This window comes from Xiphias gladius, chromosome 11, assembly GCF_016859285.1.
Source record: "Xiphias gladius isolate SHS-SW01 ecotype Sanya breed wild chromosome 11, ASM1685928v1, whole genome shotgun sequence".
Classification (NCBI taxonomy): Eukaryota; Metazoa; Chordata; class Actinopteri; order Istiophoriformes; family Xiphiidae; genus Xiphias; species Xiphias gladius.
This window is the reverse complement of record NC_053410.1, coordinates 20,700,651-20,723,516: the sequence shown is the minus strand read 5'-3', so window position 1 is coordinate 20,723,516 and position 22,866 is coordinate 20,700,651. Positions and strand designations below refer to the sequence as shown.

Genomic DNA, 22,866 nt, shown 5'->3' with positions numbered 1-22,866 from the left:
TTAATGGGCAAAATGTTTTATTTTATCCATTTAAAATTAAATCAACAACACAAGTGTGCAAAACGTGAAGGGGTCTGAATACTTTCTGACACCACTGTATATGTTTTTTGCAATAAAATTAAGTGGTGTGGATACCACTTTGAGAATAGGACTAACTATTAGGAAAAGATATTATCACCAACATTCAACAACAACCTCACGATTGTAGCTAAATATTATGTAGAAAACAAACGTGAATTTTTCAAAATTGTCAGAGAACAACATTCAACTCCACTGATGGCTCATGAGCTAAGACTTTGTAATTCTGTCATTTTTCTGTATGTGAAACACTCTTCATATGATTTGAGTAAATAGGAATGGTGACAAACCCACTATCGGTGCTGATAGCTTAAATGCAATAATTCTCTGCCATTCTACTCTGAATGTATCACTTCAAATGCATCACACAAATCACATGACAATGTGCTCGGATAATCATTCTCCCTTCTACTGTTTTGCCCTCAGGGAGGTCACACAGAAGGCTCTGGGGGTCACAATGCTGGAGTGTTTGCAGACAGCTCACAGCTCCTCACTCTCCAGCATGGCCTCAGGAGGATAGCTGGAGAACAGGATGGGACTGGTCTCCGACGTGGGGAAAGCTGACTTGATGTCGAGCCCTTGGACAGTCAGAGCGGCGTAGCGGCTGCCTGTGCACGGAGCTTTCTTCATGGGTGCAGGGATGCTCTGATGCCACTGTGCTGAAGGTGCAGCAGATAACTAGTCTTACCACTTAGAGTGACGTGCTGAAAATGCGGCACATTTCTGAATAAGTCTGATAGTTACACAGCTATACAGAATATTTACCGTAGATATCAAGCCTGCAGGTGCAGGACACAATTCCAGCCTCATTTTTTGCTGACACCGTGTACCAGCCAGCATCGTCCTTTGTAGTTGGCTGGATAAGGAGACACACATATCCTGTGGCATCCTGGGTCATGCTGAAATAAACAGATAATGGAGAATTCATTCCAATTTTGATGCATGGCGCTGAAAGAAATACAGGGAAGCTTGGACCTCCTACCAACCTGATTCTGTGCTTCGTTTTAGGAATGGTGTCATTGTCTTTCTTCCAGAAGATGACTGGTGGGGGCATACCCACCACCCGACAGTCCAGCCTGACTGGAGTTCCCTCAGGAATACCCATGTTCTGCAGCTTTTCCACAAACTGGGGAGGGTGCTTTGTCTCTTTCTCTAAAGAAGACATGACTTAGATTACTGGAACTTCCAAACAAGGCATGGGAAATCACATTAAAGTGTTCAACTGAATTGCATATGAGTAATAAATTCTATTTGTCATCTAACAGCAAGGTCATTGATTGTATCCAGTCCTTACCCACAACTTTCAGTTCTAGACTAAAGGAGCTCTGTCCTGCTTTGTTGCTTGCAATGCAGGTGTATGTGCCGCCATCATTCTGCATCAGAGGGTCAATGACCAGGGAATGGATGCCGTTCTCCCGCACCAGCATCTTGTGGTAAAGGTCTGGATAGATTGGCCTCCCGTTGACCAACCACATCAGCTCTGGGTTGGGTAGTCCACTCACCTGGCAGACAAAAAAAGGTTGACAGGAAGGTGAGGCAAAAATGCAATATTTTAGAGACTGTATTACGTGCCAGGATCTGATACCTACCTTACAGTCTAATCTGCACAGTCTTCCCTCATGCGCCAGCATGTCACCTGGAGCCTGGAGGAAGTGAGGCCGAAAAAAGCGCTCCTGGGTTTGATCACCTTCAACTTCCTGTATGCGGGCTCGCACCCTGAAAAACATGAAGAGGTGAGCACAGCATAGGACACAAACGCACACTTCGACATGAACCCATGTCTGTCTTAGTTGTGGTGCATGTGAGTACTTCAGTATAGGTATAGATACACAGAGGGATTCTTCTGCAGATCCCACTACACACTCAGACCTGCTCACCTCTGAGAGTGAATGGGTGTCAGTCGGTTTCGGGGGGGGCCCGTTTGGACTATCAAATGACCCGAGCAGCTGATTCGTCCCTGATGATCATTAAATAACAAATAGCAGATCAGATTTTTGCGGTTGGGGAGAAGGTGTTGACAACATGAATGGGAGCCTAAGAGTGAAATACTACCTGTGGATTAGCTGCCATGATGGTGTAGTTGCCATCATCATCACTGGTTATGGACTCTATGTGTAAAGCACAGGTCCCGTCCCCCTCCCTAATCTTCTTGTAATGGACGTTTTTCCTCAAGATCTGCTTGCCATCCTTGAACCAGTAAACCTGAGGAGAGGCACAGATGTGAATGATAATTGTTAGGGATGACAGTGAAAGACCATGCTGTCATCTGCAAAGCACAGTCAAGGACCTCTCACCTTTGGAAGAGGGATTCCCACAACTTTACACGAGAAAGTGACAGGCACGCCTTCCATGGCCCTGAAGTTTTTTAGTTTCTTGTCGAATAGGGGTGCAATGCATTTTCCCGTAGGGACATCATCGTGCTGCACCTCATCATCCGACTCCTCCACTGGCGTTCGCTCCAAACGGAATTCAATCTCGCTCATAAGTCTCTGCTCAAAACTGGACACTTTGTACTCCTGGAAAAGTAAAACCACTACATCAAAGTAATCGCCACAGTCAGTGTTGGATTACTACGTGCGCCATCTGTCTTTTTGTCTATACCAAATATCCCTGAAAATCGATGAGTACAATAACATGCCTATATTGTACATTGAAGCTTAACACACTGAGATAGGCAACAAATGCTCTTGCAGAGGTATGCGATAAACAGGAACATGAGACAACGTGCATCTATTTGCCATTTAGCAACAGTGGAATGAAAGTAACAAACTATAACTCAAATCACAAAACAAAAAAGGTACAGATTGTGACTTTAAACCACTTGATAATAATGATCATGCAGTGGCATCTGTCTGGCAGTGTCACTCCTGGTTGGTAGAAAATAGCTCATCCAACCAAACAAAATAAGGCTGAGGGTAAAACAGAGAACAGACAAAGATGAACTGTAGAGGTAAACTGCAGAGATGAGAAACATTTCTAAAAGTTTAAACACCTTTTTTGATTCACATTAAGAACCCCTCGGTGGTTTTTTTTAAATCTGTGGGCTAGCAGAAGAAATAAAACTAGCAGGAGATTATTAAAGCATGTGAAATGTTAAGGACAATATGCGGGTTTGTGAGATGACATTTTTCAGAAAAATGTAATAAACAAGAACTATGTCATATTGGCCTTTTGGGAAAATCTAAGACGAAGATCAGGAAGACAGGGCTGCAAGCTTCAGTGGGAAAACCGTAAAATCAGTTCACTATAAACTACATAGAATATTAGCTAGAATTAAAACAAACAGTAGAGTCGTTACATTTCATGAGCTTAATGAATTTTGATCCTAAAATATGTTTAGATTATTCGTGCAGGTTATATATTAGTTAACAGAAGCTTGAATGCTTGATTAGACTTATTAATTAACCATGGTATTTAGATAAGTATATGAGAATATCCAAAGTTTCGTAATCTCGATCTGAAACATTATAATAACCCATACAGCCTCGAGAAAAACAGTGCTTGGGACGGGAAGATCCTTGTACCTCATCATAGTTAATGACAGTAGCAGGAATGTTTGGTCCAAGGGGTCTGCTCGCTGTTTTCCCCTCATTACTCTGCTTCTATGAGAGGATAGGGGGTGGATGAGGAACACCAACGATGACACACAAACTGTACATACAAACACATACTGATGGGATAACATACAAGCTATTGTTATTAGCATGCATATGTTGTTATGGTATATTGACACAGTGATGAATAACCATGAATGACTGGGGAAGGAATGATAGACGATGCTCTGCTGAATGGAAGTGAGTTATTAATTGCCTCTGTCAGTCTTAGCGATTTTATGTCTCTTGATGATTTTACATTTTTCATTATCTGTTGAGGGACAGTCATCACGAAATGAATACATAAGTAGACTATGAAGCTCCAAAGTATTTAATATTAAATACATAAGTAAATAATTATAAATAATCATATGAATATATTGTCGCAATTATAGAAATGAAACAATAATTTGTGAAATAAATGAATAAATTGTAAAAACTCATGTGATTATTATAGACTTATTTTATCCTTCATTATTCATGAGAGAGAGTTTTGTACTCTCTCTTAACTTTTTGTACAAGACTGGTCACAAGTTACTGTGTCTATGGTTTTCTGTTCTATCATGAATCAGTATAAAATATATATATAAATTAAATATATGTTCCAAAACTAACAGTTTCATAGAACTACATGTCCCCGGCCTCGTAATCTACCAATCTCAACAACTGGTACCAAATTTAGCAAGTTAGCTCCTGTTGGCTAGAGCAACAACATCAAAGTAATTCTGAAACATCTATAAAAACAGTGCACAGAAACTAACATTCTTTATTTATTTTCCTTAACTAGGCTGCACACTGGCTAACTACCTAGATGCGATTGTCGGTTTGGGTTATGACTCATCATTTTATTCAGTAATGGAAGATTTGTGGGTTTCCACAGGAGATTTTAATATACTGTAAACTTCATCCTTAAAAGTTAAAAAAAAAAAAATAGATTGCAAAAGTTGGTTAGTTAAATTTTAAGTATCACATACTAACATTGACATTCATATTCACACAGTAGTCTAATATCTAAATTAGCAGGGATGTAACAGAGGCTGAGCTCAACTTAAGAATCCAGTGGACCCACCTTTTGGGCTGAGCTAAAGCTTGTGATTAAAAGTTTTGTTTATGCAAGTAGTTGTTTGCATTATTATATGTATTGTATCCACCACTACATCACTGCAATTCAGAGAGTCAAAAAAGAAGAAATAGTCACAGCTGCAGACCTGGAGACTACCCAGTACCTGTTGATGTGCAAAATGTGGAGTATCGTCTTTAAATCCAAACTTTTTCTCAATGTCATGGAGGAGGATTTCTTTGCTCTCACGAATGTCTTCAGATGACGGGAGTCGCACCTTGGGTACCTTCTTTTGTAGCCTGAAGAGACAGATAGGAAAAATGTATTACAGCATGTGAGAGTTTACCAACCTGATGAGCATTGTAGTGCATCGGAGAGGGCGTACCCTAAAGGAGCTCCCTTGGGCAAGCCCATTGAGTTTGTGGGCTGACTCGGGGTCAGGGAAGGCAAGACTGAGCTGAGGAAGGCCACAGGGTTTTGAATGGGGCTGGGGGTGGAGCTGCTGGAGGCGGGAGAAGAGGCCTGGGGGGGCGACTGGGCTCGTACGGCGAACACACTGTTCAGGAACTGCGCCGACCCCGGTGTTGGTGAGGACATGAAGGAAGGAGAGCTTGTGGGAGACTTTAGCACCCTCGTGGGGAAGATCCTGGGTTGTGGAGAAAATGGTGGGAGAGTAGGGGAGCTGGCTGTAGAGGAGTTGAGCTCAGCGGCCAGCTCTTGGAGCAGGGGCACCGGGGATTCAGTTGGGGAAGGACTTCTGACTGGTGAGAAGGTTTGAGCAGCCAAGAACTCTTTAGGCCTGGCGTAGTTGAAGGTGTAGGAGGTGGCGGTGAGGTTCATGAGGGAGGCATGGGTGCTTCTCAGTAGAGCAGCAGGAGAGTTGATCTGCTGTAAGGCTGGGGTTGAATCTGTGGGGACTGTACTAAGCTTTGGCGCTGGAGGAGAGGAGAACTGGAAAGTGGGCGCAGTTCTGGCAAGAGATGCAGGGGACAGGTTGAGGTGGGAGGCATGGATGGTGTTCATCTGGGTTATAGTAGCTGTACTGAGAGGAGGAGCTGTGTTCAGCTGTGGGGCAGATGGATGCGAAGTCACCAGTGATGAAGTCTTTAGCTGAGGAATAGAAGGAGGGGAGCTGAAATGCGGAGCAGGAGAAGTGTTAAGAAGAGTTGAAAATGTGGCATTGAGTGCTGGAGCAGAGCTCAGTGAGCGAGCAGGTGGGGTGGTGGTCAGTGGAGGCGCAGACTGGGGTGTCTGCTCAGGGGGTGTAGTGGTGTTAATGTAGGCCTGGAAAGGTGTCGGATGGGGTTCATGGTGCGTTCTGAGTGACCACAGGGGACCTTCATGGGAGCTTTGGACCTCAGGCTGAATATGGATATTGAATGGGGCGTGAGACTGAGGCTGGATGTGGATTTGGGCCTGTGGTTCGGTCTCCTGCTGCTGCTCCATGAGGACTTGGTTATGCAGAAGTTGGAGCTGGGCTGGGTCCCTGTCGGTCAAGCAAAACCAAATTAACAGATCAACTACCATAAAATGACACTATACATGGTGAGGATGAGAGAGGCTCAGTGTGCTGTTCTCATAAATTAAGTCCATGCAGTAAACCCCAGCAGGAATGAGCCAAATGCAGCATGAAGAATACTCTGCCCTTTTATGGGTGACCAACCAGTAGCCGACAAACAAAACACTCTTCAAGCTCAAGACACTTTCTGCCTTCATTCTAAACTGGATATTCTATTTTTTTTATCATCAAATTACTGAAAATGTAGTTAGACTAAACAATACAGGACCAATTGTCATATTTATCTTTGTTTGTTTTAAGCCCAGGGTGTCATGTACAAAAACAATAGTGAACAGCTTATCATTTACAGCATTGTCTGAAATATTAGATGAACATAAATGCATAAAAGTAAACTTACAAATAGAAAATGCCATCCTTTGTTTTAGAAAGCCGGAAGGTCCACATTTGAAGTCCGCATGCATTCCTCTATGAATTGCAACTGATTACAGCTTCTAGTCGAGTCAGTGGAGGAGGAACCTCCCACCTCTAAATACAGCCCATCTAATTCACTTTGATGCAGTGCAAAGTAAGGACGTGATTTGAATTTCCCATGTACAAAATCTCTTTTCCTCATACTATACTGGTTCAGACCATTCTGGCAGCCTTGTGTTAGTTTCAGTGTCAACCCGGTTGTGAAATTTCTCATCTACTTGTGCTTGTTTTTCTTTTTGCTGTACTCACAGTTTGGGTTTAGCCAGCACTGGTGGTGGTTCTTTGTTGACTAATGCCTGAGTGATGTCTTCATAACATTGACTGGATGCATCATTTTGTTCATCCTCCTCATCCTCAGGCAGTTTGAAGTGCACACGCAGACCGGCTCTGGAACTGGAGCGTGAGTCTTTGTGGTTTGTCAGGTTGCCTGTCTTAAGACAGGAGTTAGGAGGAGGGTCAGGGAGGGGCACCACAATGAGGCTCCCATTCTGATGGTTTGGGGTCCCCTTAACTTTTGGGCTCGTGTCAGGCGATGTCAGCATAGATCGAGAGACTTCCTTCTCAGCTGAAGTCTCAACCGCAGATAGAGCGAACAGGGGTTTTGGGTATGAGAGCACCTGTCTGCTGCTCTGTGGTTCTGGGCATGCTTCACTGGATCCAGGAGAGTTCTGGTGGAGGCGGAGAGGATCTAAGTTTGGGGTGCTGGTGCTGCGAGAGTTCAGGCAGGAACTGCTACTGCTGCTCAGGCTGGAAGGTTCCAGACTGGGCAGGCTGGTACGAAGGGGGTCTGAACGCAACATGCTGGAGCTGTGGGGGTCCAGACGGAGGGTGCTGGTGTTTAAGGGGTCCAGGCGTAAGCTGCTAGAGATGAGCGAGTCTAGGCGAATGGTGCTGGAGTGGGGCTTGATGCTGTCGGTCACAGTAACATCTTGTTGAGGGTTCACAGTGGGAGCCAATGGGGAAGGCTCTTCGATTCGACCAGGCTCCACTGGTAAATTGTTGAAAGGCCTCATGGAGTTGCTGTTTCTGCCATTGCCTGATGAGAACCAGAGAGATGCATATACAGAAATTTTACTTAACTTTTATAAGAATATATGATAACTGTTGCTGTTTTTGAAAAGTAAAACAGAAGTGTTACCTCTGACCCTCAGTGCAGCGGTGCTGGACACGGTTCCATACTTGTTGCTTGCTGTACAAGTAAACACCCCCGAATCTTCTGGGAAGACCTCAGCAATGACCAAAGTGCATATTTCCTCTATAGGAAAAAAGTGATACTCACATAATCAAGTTGGTTTGGTATGACTGCATCATATTCATTTCTCAACTAGAGAGAATCTTAATACAGTGAGGAAAGACACATGACTTTCCAATGCCTAGCAGTGGGGTTTCTCTGTATCACTGGGGCTGAGAAGCTATCTGCAGCGAAGGCAGGTTGAAATGATCTGCCATGGTGGTTTGACACAGGATAAGAGACTACCTTATATGGTTCAGAGTCAGGGAAAAGCAGCCCTGGCTTATGCACAGAAGAAAAACAGAAGCCTAAGCCAATGTCTATAAACACTTCAGCACAGTAATATGTACACACTGCAGCATCATGCAGTATACAGACAGGCAGCTGCTATGGTGCAGTCATTACTTATAATTTGGCAGATGAGAATGTAATGAAATATTTACCTGATTCAGCTGGAGATCTGGGCTCTGAAATGGAAACGAAACTGTAAAAAAGCTGAAGTTATGGTTTAAGTATAATCAGTGCTTCTCTAAGTCTTATAGGTATTTATAATTATATACCACGATCAGTTGACGCTAGAAGACTTTTATTTGTCATTTTTTTAAATGTCCTTTGAGAAATATAATAAAGTATATTTTTTCCAAAAATTCCAGAACTATAGAAAAATTTAGAGAGGAATGCCAAAAATAAATTAAAATTATTTTAAATGATGATACCACATACAGTATTTAAGCTGCAGAGATTTATGCATGTAAAAACATCTTTAACCTGAGCTGAATTAAATTGAGTCTTCATATCCTCCATTTTCCAAAGCTCCTGTTCTTTATGATACAAGGCATGTCAGAAGTGGCTGCAGCATAAAGCCAAAAGAAACAACCCTCACAAAAAATCAAGGTCATTTGCACTTTTGATATGACAGCAGCGGGGCCTACTTTTCTGCAGGATCCTGAAATCAGGAGAGTCCTCTATGATTTTTCCCTCTCTGTACCAGTCCACTCGAGGTGACGGTACCCCTTTCACACGGCACTCTAGCACCACCAGCTGGCTATCTGACACAAGGAGGTCCTGCAAGCTCTGGTGGGAAAAGACACGTTATATCAATAAATTTACAGTATAAGTGTACATGCTTTTGAAAATGATCCTACCTTTGTGAATACAGGAGCAGCCATGATTGGTTGCCCGTTTAATCCTTGTAGATAGTTGTGGTTGGAAGTTTGACTCTGAAGATAAAAAACCCCACAGAGGACATGTGGATTAAAATATACAAAACATATCGTTAAGCAAAAATATAGTGGAGAAAGTGTTTCAGACGTTAAACCTCAGGTTGGGGTACTTGTGTTGGAGCTGCCTGGACAGGAAGCACAGATGAAACAGCTGGGCTCAAAGGCAGGGATGTAGCTATGACCGTAGATGTCTGCTGTGATGTGGATGTGACTGGGACAGATGCTGACACTTCATGGGTTTCTGAAGGTTCTGTATCGCCTCGTGACAAAGTAGGAAACAGCTGGGCGGGTGACACCGTTGACTCCTCCTGAGCAGGCTGTGCTGTGGATGCCAAAGACACTTTGGAGAGCTCTGGGATGGAAAGTACTGCGGTGGTTGTCTGGACCAGTGGAAGAGGTTGATCAGTTGATGGTGAGGGCAGCTCCTCTGCTGGTTCCTCAGCGGCTGCTGTGGGTTGGGATGACAGAAACTCTTCCTCTTCTGCAGAAAGGGTTTGGCTCAATGATGGAGGTAAAGTTGGAGCTGACGTTTGTGTTTTCGTCTGCAGCCTTTGGAACACAGAAGGAAGAAAGGAAGGGCCTCGTTTAGAATTGCAATGAGGTATCTGAACGTCCATATATATTATTTTATTGAGTTGGTCTAAATGACAATGCGGTAAAAACTCACTGGACTACATGTTCAAAGTTCTGTTCCCCCTCAGAATCCGAAGAGGAAGCGCCTGTAGGATCAGAGAACAAGCAAGTGTACAGAGTTCATCTCTAACGATGTTTTACATGAGCCTGTAGAACCGCTAGGGAGAAAAACAGAAACATAAGAATCACCTTCAACGTAGATCTCAGCTGACGTGGAGTCAGTACCGTAGAAATTAGATGCAAAACAGGAGTAGCGCCCAGTATCTTCCTCGAATGCCTCTGCGATGATCAGAGAGTGCAGCTCTCCGTTGGTGATGATCTGAATGTCAGGGCTGTTCTCCAACTCCTTGCCCTCACAAAACCACCTGTAATTGAATATATACAGAAAACATTGTAAGCTTTCAGTTTTCCTGTTATTAAAAGCATGTTTGATATAAAAATACGTTGGTGTCCCCTATGTTTAAACTGTGTTCCTACCATTAGCTTCAAAGGTACCCTGCGGAGTGTTTGACCACTATGGAGTCCCTCTTTTGTTTGTATCGTGTTTTTGGTATTGCGAATGTTTTATGAGTAAAGCGATGCATTCAACATTTGTTAAACCTCAAGGATACACACAATGCATTTTGGTGAGAAACATTGAATGTAAACATGACTCTTATATGTTTAAAAGAAAACACCACAGGGCTCCTTTAATGAAGTTTAATTAATTTTCCGAAATATTTTAGAGAAAGTACTAAATAAAACCTGCTTAAGGGAGTAAGTAATTTGTTAATATTTCAGAAACCTTTGGGTGCCTTTTGGTGCTTCCAATACATATTGGAATCACTCCATATCTTTTGTTTAGGAGTGAAAAGTAACTAGTGCTCATATTACTGTAACTGAGTAACTATTTCACGTACTTTCCTGTAGTTTTGAAAATTCAAGTATTAAGAGTATCATATGATTACAGGACAATCAGTGACCTTTCAGAGTATCAGTGCACTGGACTCTGACTGGTTTGTAGTGCATATTTGTAATGAAATGTTTACATTCATGATGCCACATTGGCGTTTTCATCCTGACCAGGGGTTATAGAAATGGGTTTTAATTCAAAGGAAAAACAACATTAAGTGTCTTAGCAGGGGTTTGGGCTTCATTACTCTTGAATAGGCATACATTCTCCAGGTCCGTGGAACTCTATGGGGAAGGGCTGAACATAATTCTTCTAAACACATTCCCTCTTTTAACTGAGATTTACTTGGGTTAAGATCTATGAAGACCATAGCATATGATTCACATCATTTTTTATACTCATTCATACCTTTGAAAGACCCTCGTGCCCTGCAGTGGTTGTGTTTGTCCACTTTTGTATTCAGGTTTTCCATTAATTTGCCGCCTGTGTGTAGCTAACGGTAGTACTGTTATGTGACTTCTCAATTATTTCATTAGGATATTTTAAGACTCTCCTGCCCTTGCTTTATCATTTAAACCCCTTTTTTAAAGTTCCCCTTTTCCTGGTATTTACCTTCTGTTGCTATTTCTATGAGGCTGGTACCACGTGGTGTCTTTCCCAGTTCCCTAATAGTGCTTCTGGCTTGGTGCCATTCAGTAGAGTTATGTAGGCCAAGAGGAAAACGTTTTTGATGAGCGAACCCTATCCCTTTCCCTGTAAGACATGAAAGCAACACGAGTACGCAATGGCAGTTTGGAGGCTGCTTCAATGTACTGTTGATGTTATGAAGATGTGGAGCACAATGTAATAGATCTAAAGGCATCTAGAGTAATCTGTTAAAATGGAGAAAACTGATGAAAAGTGTATGAACTTAATTGTCAAATCTGGGAATTAAAGTTTTCTTTTTCCTTTATTTATGAGGGGAGAATGGGGCGTGACATGCAACAAAGATCACTGGCTGGACTCATGCCAGGTTACATCAGGTCCACATCCTAAAGCTTCCTAAACCTAATAACTATTGTAATCTATAATTGTATACTGTCAAATTATGAATAAATGGGTGAAAATCCTATAAAAACTTGATGAATGCCAGGACGTACAGTACATACTATTTACCTGGCACTGGTCCTACTCAGTAACATCTAGTATACTGGAGTTGCAGTTGGCAACAGTCTATTTTTTCATTGTAAAACTATAATAGTAAAGCTCTAACCTCCTCCCCGTCCTGACCAGCAACATACACAGCAGCTTCTATGTCAGAGTACATCTATTTTGAGCAGATGAAGCCTTGATGCTTAATAAATCCAGCCATAAACACACAGGAATGAGGCAGTGTGTTACCCTCTGGCAAGACATTATCATACAATCATAAATTGTATCCACTGCTTTCATCAAGCTCATAGATCACCAAGATCTTGCTTTTTTCTAATAAATATGTAGGCAATTATCCAACTTAGCAGTGTAGCCAAAAGCGTCCCGAACTCTTGAAAATGTCAAAAAGCAGTTTACACAAAAACAGTTCTTCAAAACAAAAACTAAACTCCCTTTGGCCTCTCAACCACTCCGGTCTCCGGAGAGGAATTCATTTATGCTTTGGTATTAAAAAAATTCTGGTGGAGTGAACAGTGAAAACATGCAGTCACGCTACAGCTCTGCTCCTGATACTTGAATGCGGTAGGGGCGAAGCTGCTGGAATGTGCTGTCAATGTTCTGCATGCGCCGAGCAATGTCTTCTCTAATGACTAAGGGTCTATATTGAAAGCATGAGTAGTGGAAGAGGTGGCCGGTCGATGAGTCAAAGACCGCACTCGCTGCACCTGTCAAGGCTATTTTCCCTCTGGAGATCAGGAACCAGAGAGGAGATTCCCTCTGGAGCCTGGGAGCTCTGACTGGCTGACCCAATTGCATACGCACATCGCTAAACATAGATTTAGAATACATGCATTCTATACTCTGACACACCAGAAACCGTACGCCGCTGCAAATCGATGGGAAATGTGAACCCAGTAACTCTATTTTGACTCCTTTAAGTCACAGTCCCTCACACACACAAAGACAAACACAAACACACACACACACACACACACACACAGTAGCCACATGGACAGGGGAAACAAGCACAAACATTGCTCTAAAGTCAATGAAAGATTCATAACAGAATATGCAAAATAAGGACCAAGCCTGAACAAATTTTAAGGAAGTAACATTTTAAGTACAAACCACAGAAGTTATATCCTCAGACTTGGACGTTTGTAAGACACCGAGGCCAAAAACAAACCATATAAAGTTATAAACCAAGCAATAACTGCATAAATCATCCTACCAAACTCTTCATGCTTCTGTCGAGAGCTCAGTCGGTTCCATTATCAGAGGCGACTACAGCTCGCTGTGCCAGTCCAGTCTAAAAATGGCCAAGAGCTACATTCTCCCCGAGCAAGTATATGTTAGTGACTCAACAATGTTAAGCAGGATGAACAAGCCCATGCCCCCCTATAGGCTGACACCTCAGCTCCACTCATTCAAGTCTTTGTTGTCCTGGGAGGGAAACTGTAAGTCCAGGCAGTATTTTGAATCATATCTTAACAAAAATGCCATAAAGAAGTGCAATGCAAGAATTGACTAAAGCGTAAGTAGCTAAGAACTCTGTCATATCAGGTTTCAAAATGTATTCAGCTTTACTCCGATACCAAAGGCAGTTACGTGAATGAGTAGAATGACAGAAATCCTGATGTGATTATTGTCCCAGACATAACCCTGACCACACACAAACACACACTCACCCCACTCAGAATAAGCTGTTGGCTATCATCACATGTCACGTCTGTCTGAATCTCCCGGGCAAAAACAGAATCATTCATCTTAACTCACACTGCTCAATATTGCCTGAAGCCTATACTACAGAGCTCATAATATGCGTCACAAATTATGAAAAATTCAACGATGTTAATAGAAAAACCCTGACTGATACAGGAGTTCAAAAATCTGATAGCAATATATCAGATGCTATTTTTTTTTCTATACATATACATTTTTTGAATTTTTTGGTTAAGGATCTCTTAAATTTGGTTTTTAAAAAGATCTCTCCTGATTTTACAGCTGAAAAATGAACTTGCGAGTGATCTCTGGTGGACAAGTTGACAGCGACACGATTCCGGAATCACCTCAAACACATCTTCAGTGTTTCTCCACGGCAATTTCTATTACTAGTTAATTACTAGTTAATATTGGGCTCTAGTATTCACCCTGCATTTCTGTTTATATTATTTTAAAGCATGGACAATACTGGTATAAAGTTATTTCATCTGCAAAATGACTTTTGACTATGCTCAAGTCAATTACAAGTACCTCAGATTTAAACATCAGTACATTGCTGGAGTAAATCATTACTTTACGTAAAGTAAAATGAAAATCCCGTCACCAATCCCTGCTCTTACCCTGACCTTACCCTCAATTCTTGTTCTTCTAACATCATCCCGCAGAAGGTTTCCTTCACTGCACTGCAAGAGCTGATTCTGACACAGCCTCACAGCACACTGGCCCTTTAGCTTTTCCAAGTATTACATTTTTTCAGTGCGACAAATGTAGACTAATTTGGAAGAGCCTGGGAGCAGAAAATCTTACTGTATCTCCTGGAAAACTAAGAAACCAAAGAATATAAGCAAACCAAAGAGCTTAGAATCTGTGAGGTTTCACTTACCGGACTTCAGGCACAGGGAGTCCGCTTACAATGCAGTCTAATTGGACCTTGCTTCCCTCTGAAACCTCCCTGCTTTTCAGTTTCTGGATGAAATGAGGAGGCTCACACACAGGCTTCGCTGGGTGGGGAGTTTCTGTCGAGGCACAGCTTTCAGCCTCCTCCTTCGCCAGCTCCTGGGAAACACAGCTGTACTGCTGCTCCTCGGTAATCCTGCAGTCCTGAAACTCCACATGCCCAGTCCCAGAGTCCAGTTGGACCTCTTGTTGGTGGCTAACAGCAGGGCTGGGGCTCTCCTTCTCCACCTCCACGGGCACGACAGCGCGCTCCCTGTTGTCTGAGCAGAGGGGATAAACTGTCCCATCTTTCTGGCTCTTGTTCTGGACCCTACTCCTGTGAGCTTTGCACGCTCTTGGTCGTATCCGTTTGGAGCTGTTGGCCTTGAAGAGAGAGGAGAGCTCCTCAATGAAGTCGGCTGCCTTGTTGAGAAACTCCTTCTTGGACTGGGTCTCCGGACCGTACGGGGCGTTCCTCGCTGACCTGTTAAAGTCGTTGAATCCTTCACTGGAGTCCCTGCCTTTCCTGATCATGTTGTCCTGCCGTATGGAGGCTTTATGCATCTTTCTGTCTGATGTGAATGTTGTGTTTGTTTCCGGCAGTTCTTTGAACCCGGGGGCTGGCTGGGTGAACGGCACAGTGGAGGGGGCAAAAAAAGGAGCAGGGGAGGGGTTAGCGAAGGTTACAGAAGGGGGTGCAGAGGAAGGAACTGAGATTGAGGCGATGTTGGAGGGGGTTAATGGTGCAACAGAGGCCTTAACCTCTGCCCTCTCCTCTTGAGGCTCATGTCCGATGGCCTGGCGAGCCAGGTTCACACTCTTATCCAACTCTTCCTGGCTGAGGAAGGCTGAGAGGTCTGGGAATTGGGGGTCACTGTGGCCCACAGAGTCCTCCGCCTTTCCTTTGAGCGACCCATAGATCTGAAGACGTGTGGAAGAAGCGTCTGAGCGGCTCATCTCGCTGTGGCGCTGCTGGGCTAAGGCTAAGAGCTGAGACAGTGACGGCAGCTGGTCAGTGTTGTTCTCCTGCATGCTGGGGAAATAATCACAGGGCATTCCATTACATTGAAGTTCACTTTCCATCCTCCAACACATACCGTAGGTTTTTAGAATGATACCAGAGGAGGTCAGTATAGTTTCACTTGCAGATACTTGTGCAAGAACAAAGAAATCCTGCACACTGTCTATCACTTGTGCTCACTTTAAATACGGCCATTTGGGTTTTTTTTTTTTTTTTTTGGTCAGAGTTACTGTAGTATCATATGGTAATGCAGTCAGTGGTGTGATTAGGTAACCTTTGTTAATCTAAGCTTTAAAATTCCCCTGTCGAAAAGCAGTGCATTCAGATGTTCAAATCTTTGTCAGGAAATCTAAATATTCAAGGCGAACAGCTGATCATGTACCTGACAAAAAATTAAGTTAACTAAATGTTCACTCAGATGGATGGAACCTGTGTAGCTCATATTTCAAGCTCTCTGCAAGTTGATTTTCATCCAGTACTGAAGATTAGTGATACCAGTTGCTGTCTAGGAGATAGGACATTATTCTAAAAATATATGGTATGATAAGCAACAGAGTTTATACAATTAGCCGATTAATTGATTAATTGATCAGAAAATTATTTGGCAAATATTTAATTTTGTCATTTTTAACGTCATTTTTCATGTAGAACTGCCAAAAATGTTCAAGTTCCACCTTTGCAGACGTGTAGATTTCTTCGCCTTCTGTCATAGGAAACTACATATTTTTGGTTTTGGACTGTTTTTCAGACCGTCAAGCAAACAAGCAAGACGTCAGCTTGAGCTCTGGCAAGATGTGAGGAGAATTTTTCCTTTTTTTTCTGACATGCTACAGAAAAAATGACTTATCAATTAACTGACAAACTAATCAGAAGATTCAATTGCTAATTATTAGTCTTAGCATTAATAAGCAGTAGTGTAAAGTAAAGGCAACTTGCAGTAAATAGAATAAAACATAGATGGTCCTTGAGGTCACTGACATGTCTAACAGACCTTTAGATACGCAAGTTACCTAAAGGAAGAATGACTAATGTTCAAAATTCAATAACTGAAAAGCAAAGTGCTTATTTTGATCCCTTCCCATAGTAGTCAGATATATCTGCTACATAAAGAGTTGATAAAAAACATATGTACCTTACATATAACTTGCATTAATATTACACTTTAAATTACTTATAACAATGTGAAATATTGTGAAATACTTAGTGCAAAGACAGAACATGAATACAGAAAATATAGTTAAAAGCAGGGGATAAGGGGTAAAAATAACTTTTTATTTTAGTTTAATTTCAGCCTTCCTGGAGCCTCGAGACAGTATCAGGTTCATGTGCTGACACCAGACCTGATGGGACAGCAGGCTTCTTTGCCCGTCCACCTCAGACCAACACCTATATGACGTTTAGTCTTTGCACAACTTTTTGACACTGGGCATGAGCAAGTTATGGAATACAGACATGGGATAGGGTGAACATATGCTACTGACACTCAAATCAGTGCAATTAAGAGAGACAGCAATGCCCTTCCAACAGACCTGGAGCTGCAGCTGTTGTGTACATTAATCCTTTGCAAACAGCCTCCAAGCCCACCAAGTCATATCTAATAATAGCAAGGGGTCAGTTTACATGAAGAAAATCAACAAAAAAAAAAAAAAAAAAAGAAAGAGAAACAAGAAGCAGACCCGCTCGTCCTGTGTGTCCTCCTTATCGTGATTTTGATCAGTCACAACAGTCATTAATCCAATCAAACAAACAGAACTATAATTATCATAAATGGGGCACTTTCTGCGTGAGATAACGCGCAGTCGCAGACCCCACAGATGAACGGGCCCCTGGCTAAAGGCAGCGCCACATATCCCGGCAGGTTAAGATAATTCAATTACAAACAGAAATAGACTCAAGCTTGTCTGAGGCTCAGTGTTCGAGATTTTCTGAGGCTGTACACAGCATATTAGGCTGATGCCAGAAGACAGTTGACAGGACGCTGTGAACAACAATTAAATTAGGGGTGGTGTGTTTTACCTTCAGAATAAACCCAGCTGGCCCCCCGTGAAGGATTGGTAAATCCTCGGAGTGCACCTGTGCTCAAAGAGGGGGATTCCGGTCTTCCCGTTGCTGCCACCTGGGGAAATCTTGGTCATAGGCAGCTGCCCAGCCTTACTGGTTTTCTCACACAAAGCTAACCTTGGAGCTTACAGGAAAATATGGAGCCGAGTAGCTAGGGTAACCTGTCACCAGTAAAAGTAGCAACATTTGTGAGTGCAGTGGTCGCAGGTTATTTTGGGGAGGCCTGGCCCATGTGTCTGGGTGGCGTCCCTGCTCATTGGCCAGGGGGGACGTGCTGTAAAGGGATTCCTCCTCCTGTAGTCCATCAGACACCTCTGTCCTACAGAATTAGAAGCCCCTGGTTGAGCCTCTCACACACTAATGTTAACACAACAGATTAACAGTGATAATCAATGCGGAAACACTTATGTTGACTGGGATACTGTAAAATATTCGATTGGTAAAACATCTGGCATTGGCGTGACAATTACCTCGATTCAAGGACTGTATCGTTTTTTGATAAAAAAAGATTTATTCGCCACAGATTTCTGAAACAGCATTTGAACCAAGTGGAATTTTATTCAGTTGTTTCAACATGGATATTGTTGCAGCATATTAAAGAGAAAGTGATATAATCTCAGCAAATAACATAATACATCCAGTGTTTGGCATCTGCAATGATTCTGATTTTCTTCTGCTACATGAGGTTTATGATAATGCCAACATATTGAAGAGAACAAATATTGAATAGTGAAAAACAAAATCATCTGTGTTCCATGATTAATGAAATTTTTTTTTTTTTGAAAGACGATGGAAACCATTTCCAAGACCACAGACGGAAACAAAGAGCAAGCCTGAGCATCTATTTACACTTAAAACAGTGTAAGACCCTGTATCAAATACTTCTATTCAAGTGAAGCTAGTGTACACTTAGCACTATCCAAAGACAGAACCTATTTACATCATGAACAGGCTGTACATGTTAGGAACATTTAATGCACAGGTATGCCAGACTCGGGACAAAACAACATTTGCATATCATTTGTTTCATTAAGTCCATGAAGCAACAGGTTCAATATTTACAGTTAAGGGACGACTTAGCTAAGTTGTCAAGCAAACTGATGTACAATTTAGGAAAATCAAAAACACTATTCTGCGGTTGTCTAAGCTTTCTGGCACTCTCTGTAATGTCCTGCGTGGCAATCCCTGTTAGTCCTACATCCAAGGCTAAAACAAACAAGCGATATTTTAAGTTAGAATTTGACTTTAGTCTAACAAACAGATGGATGAACCAAAGCTCAAAACTTGTTAGTATAAAAAAACTTAAATGGCTCAGTGACTCAGACATCAGACAACATTAACATTGTCAGCTTGAATCCAATGTATTATATATAAAAGAAGATAGTACTGCAAATCCTCTTTGGCATAACTGGAAAATACAATCCGGTTTACCAACACAGTAAAGGCAACATGAAGAAGAGAATAATAGTTGAGGTCAATGACTTAGTTCCCATTTCTTTCCACACTCACTTGTGTTAACTGTAGCCATTGGGTCTCACACACAGTGGACGAAACCAAGGGATTTGTAGTATCAATACATGGACAGTATTATTAGCAGCAATAGAAAGTCTTGATTAGCCCAGTCAATCAAAACCACACGAGACACTTCCATGTTAAAAGTTAGGAATGAAATACACACCATGAGCCTGTCCCGTCAGGATATCCCATCAAACAGACACCATGAAGGCACTCTTCAAATGAGGAGAACATGAAGAAAACCATCTGAACCTGACGACACACAGCAGCATCCTACAAATACTGAAGCTGGATGCATCACAGAGGAAAGCACCATATTGGAAGTCTGTGTGCTTTTTTTTTTTTTTTTTTTTTTTTTAAGTGCAGTAAGATTAAGCTTCTGCTCAAAAACAACTCAACATCACATTCTCTTTGTTGTTCACAGTGTTTTGTGACCTTGAGTCGAGAGACAGATGAAACTGACACATTGTTAACATTGTACCTAGTGCAGTGAGCCAACTTGTGATAAAGATGTAGGAGGCACAGTAATAGTTTCTGCAACGAATCTGGTGACGCCTGCTCTGCTATCAGGAGTCGTCACTGGCCCGCTTGCGAGACTGGTCACCTCTGGAAAACGAGGACAGTCCATTAGTGGTTTAAGGTAGTTAAGTGTATATTTAAAGCAACATTATATTTATTGAGGCTGTGATTAACTGCTATCTGGAAAACTGAAGCCTCGGGAAACCGACCGTGGAAATCCGTTCATGGAGAGCTCCATCTGCAGCTTCTGGTCATGAGCGGCGTAGTCAGACAGCAGAGACTCCACGGCAGGGGGGTTAATTTGGGGAATAAACCCGGAGAAGAGAGCCGGGGCTAACTGGGCCCAGTCTGAAAGAGGAAACGAAAAAAATCTAGGAAACAGAAGAGCATGTGTAGAGAAGCTGACTCTGGCGGAGAAATAAACAAATGTGCCAGTTTTGAACATTGCTTCACCTGGTCGGAGGCTGTAAAGGCCTTTAACCACACTGGCCATTGTAGATGGCTGCACTTGAAAGGGCATGGAATGAGCTTCGATGAGAAGAGCTAAATAAGAAAAAATAAAAAATAAAAATAGAAATATTTCAGAAGTCATTTGTGTCATCAGGGGACCAAGTCTTCTGTAGGTGCAGTCTTGTTACAGATTCACAATTACACGCAAAGGAACAATTTTCAAATTTCAAGACAGCCATCAGGGCTTCAAATGAAGCAACACACTCACGCATCAGTGTGTCCACGTGTTTTTCTGCAACGTGATCAGCAAACAGCTTCATCAGATCTTCCCTTAGGTCTCTGTTCAGCTTTGACTCGATGTAGAACTTGTTCTGAAAACATCAATAATGAAAAAAAAAAACAAACAAAAAAAAAAAAACTGTGAAGCCTGCACAAAAGTGAATACAAGGGTAACAACCTAGCACATGGCTATACTTGGTTGCACGGAATGCGTTAGAAATTGCATTCAATAGTCCAAGTTATATATTTACGTTTGTTGAATATATGCAATATTTAAGAAAAAGATGCGTACCAAGTACATAAATACAGGAACTATACATTGAAGAGAAGCTGTGTATTGTGTCAGTGCAACGTTGAAGTTCTCGATGAAGTCCTCTGGTGGGCTGGCCTGGAACACAATAAATGCTAGTTAAATTGATAGTTTCTGTATGTGCTGCAGATAATTTCCTTGCATTTGGATTTGCTTACTTGTAGATGGCTGGAAACTTGTTGCAGATGACTTGTTATTTTTGATGTCAAGTCATTGAAGAGCAGCTCAGAGTGCTGCTGACAAACGCACTTGTAGACATAACTAGGAAAACAAAGTAAGAGAGAAACTCGGACCGGTAAAGAAAACCCGCATTTCAACTAAAACTACCAGTGAAGCATGATGGCCACTTCATGGGTCTCAGGAGAAATCACTTACTGTAGAAAAGGGCTACACATAGAGCTCAGGTGTGTGTTTGTTCAACGCCCCTTCGACCGTGGAGTCTTACCTGTATATCTGTGCATAAGAAACAGAGATGTGGTCTGTGGGATTCTGAATCAGCAGGCGGTCGATTGCTTTCTCCAGGTTTGGCCAGTGGTTTTTCCGGTAGTCTTCTACTGCCATCGCATGCAGGACTGAGTGACAAGAGGAGAGCGGGTCAGATGCGAAACGAGCTTTTGTACCACTCACTTGATTCTGGTCGAAGCCATGGGGCCTGTGAAACCAACACTGTCGCTGTGCTGCCAGGAGGATCACCCTCTAGTAAATCACTAGGGTAGTAACACCCCGCTGAGTGACTACAGGATATCAGGCCCTGCTGTCAGTGTCTGCTTCAAGTCAACTTACGGAACTTGGAAGTAGAGTCGAGGGTGAATTTTCCCTCGACAGCGGCCGGCGGAGCCGTGCAGTCAGTCTCGCTGACTTCGCTGCTCTCACTCCCTGAATCCGAGTCCATGAACTTTGACCCTCCGGTGCTGCCGGACCGCAGCTTCCCTCGCCGAGTCCCCGGTTCCGCTCCCGGCACCGGTGGACAGACGGGCTGCGGGACCGTCGTTACATCCGACAGTTGGCTGCTAAGATACGTGTGGACTTTGCTGCCGCTGCCGCTGCTCGCACAATAGTTGTGGTTGTGGTCGTCTTTTATGTCCAAACTATCGTCTTCCATGGCCTCCATTTTCACAACCGGACCTGTGTGTGCCGAAGCCTGGCGTCACTAGATAACGACAAACATTTCAGAGAACATGCGGATAAAGACACAAACGGTCAAGCGTCTTTGGTAGTGTCCATCTCGGTTTTGGTGTTGCTGACTGAATTTTTACGACACGTCGTATCACCGGACAGCTGAGGGAAAACAGGGAAATGAGGTTCCAAAGACCATATCAAAAAAAAGAAAGTTCTCGGGCCTCGTACATGTAAATCTAAAGAGACTACACGTTAATGAACCGACTGTTAACAGATTGGCTATCCTGAATTTACGACTAAATTATAAATAGAAGCCTCATATTACCCTACTACGCCTGCGCAAACTAGGATCGCTTACCGATAGTATTTCCCAACCTAGTTTTTTTCCTCGACGGTATCGACTACCCACCAACGTTAAATGCTCACATACTGTGCAAGACCGCTGTTATAAAAACACTTTCCTCTTAATACAACAATGTCTAAAGTAAATGCTCTCCCTCGTAGAAACCCTCTCACTCTGCTTATACCCTTTGAAAGAACCACAAAGTTTAAAAAAAAAAAGAAAAAAGGAACTGGCAGGGTGAGTTCAGAGGCACTAGGGGGCGCGCTATTCCCGTCTGCGCCACCGCGCCGAAGATACTGATGCGAACACCTGGCAGGTGTGTTTGAAATAACAGAAATGACGGGTCAGTTTTTTTCATTCTTGTTTTTACTGAGAACCCCAGGAGAAATAACAACTATAATGATGTAAAAATTTCTTATTTCCTTAGACCGTAAACAAAACATTACCTTGTAAATGGCATGTGAATTATGTTGGTGTAGACATTTATCCAACACATCGGCTCAAGTATGTCTATCTACCAACACTCAATTTTTACAGCCAGCAGACTCCTCTGCATGATGAAGGAAACTGTTTGAACTTTATATTCTATGAAAAGTGACAGAGGCAACAAAACTGGTTTTATAAGAAGGAACAAAAGTGCCGTTTTTCAATGTGAACTCATTGAATATCTTCCTAAGGCTTCATATTACAACTTAGTATAACTTTGTACGGATAAAATCATCTACTCTTCGTTGAGTATGTCTCACATCAGAGTATAAAA

General features: G+C 42.5%; 2 protein-coding genes across 5 annotated transcripts; both read right to left on the bottom strand.

Annotated features, from left to right (window-relative positions):
- Positions 1 to 31: 31 nt before the first annotated feature.
- mypn (myopalladin) lies at positions 32 to 19,659 on the bottom strand. Of its 4 annotated transcripts, none has more exons than XM_040138934.1 (21): positions 19,568 to 19,659; positions 14,437 to 15,522; positions 9,998 to 10,173; positions 9,843 to 9,894; positions 9,271 to 9,724; positions 9,098 to 9,172; positions 8,885 to 9,026; positions 8,396 to 8,419; positions 7,860 to 7,976; positions 6,971 to 7,757; positions 5,117 to 6,217; positions 4,898 to 5,030; positions 3,603 to 3,680; positions 2,373 to 2,594; positions 2,131 to 2,280; positions 1,956 to 2,035; positions 1,668 to 1,794; positions 1,373 to 1,580; positions 1,065 to 1,230; positions 844 to 977; positions 32 to 737 (listed from the first exon to the last, which is right to left on the bottom strand). In XM_040138934.1, exons 2-21 carry the CDS (start codon positions 15,519 to 15,521, stop codon positions 559 to 561), a joined length of 5,490 nt encoding a protein of 1,829 aa, XP_039994868.1. In that variant the 5' UTR covers position 15,522; positions 19,568 to 19,659; the 3' UTR covers positions 32 to 558. The 4 variants fall into 4 exon arrangements, with proteins under 4 accessions (XP_039994868.1, XP_039994869.1, XP_039994870.1 ...); XM_040138935.1 differs by having other exon boundaries at positions 9,286 to 9,724; XM_040138936.1 differs by lacking the exon at positions 3,603 to 3,680.
- On the bottom strand, positions 19,420 to 22,281 carry cacul1 (CDK2 associated cullin domain 1). Its single transcript, XM_040138939.1, has 9 exons — positions 22,122 to 22,281; positions 21,428 to 21,794; positions 21,090 to 21,216; positions 20,803 to 20,905; positions 20,627 to 20,722; positions 20,324 to 20,426; positions 20,059 to 20,148; positions 19,815 to 19,953; positions 19,420 to 19,692 (listed from the first exon to the last, which is right to left on the bottom strand). The coding sequence occupies exons 2-9, from the start codon at positions 21,753 to 21,755 to the stop codon at positions 19,653 to 19,655; spliced, it is 1,026 nt and encodes a 341-aa protein (XP_039994873.1). The 5' UTR covers positions 21,756 to 21,794; positions 22,122 to 22,281; the 3' UTR covers positions 19,420 to 19,652.
- Positions 22,282 to 22,866: the final 585 nt, after the last annotated feature.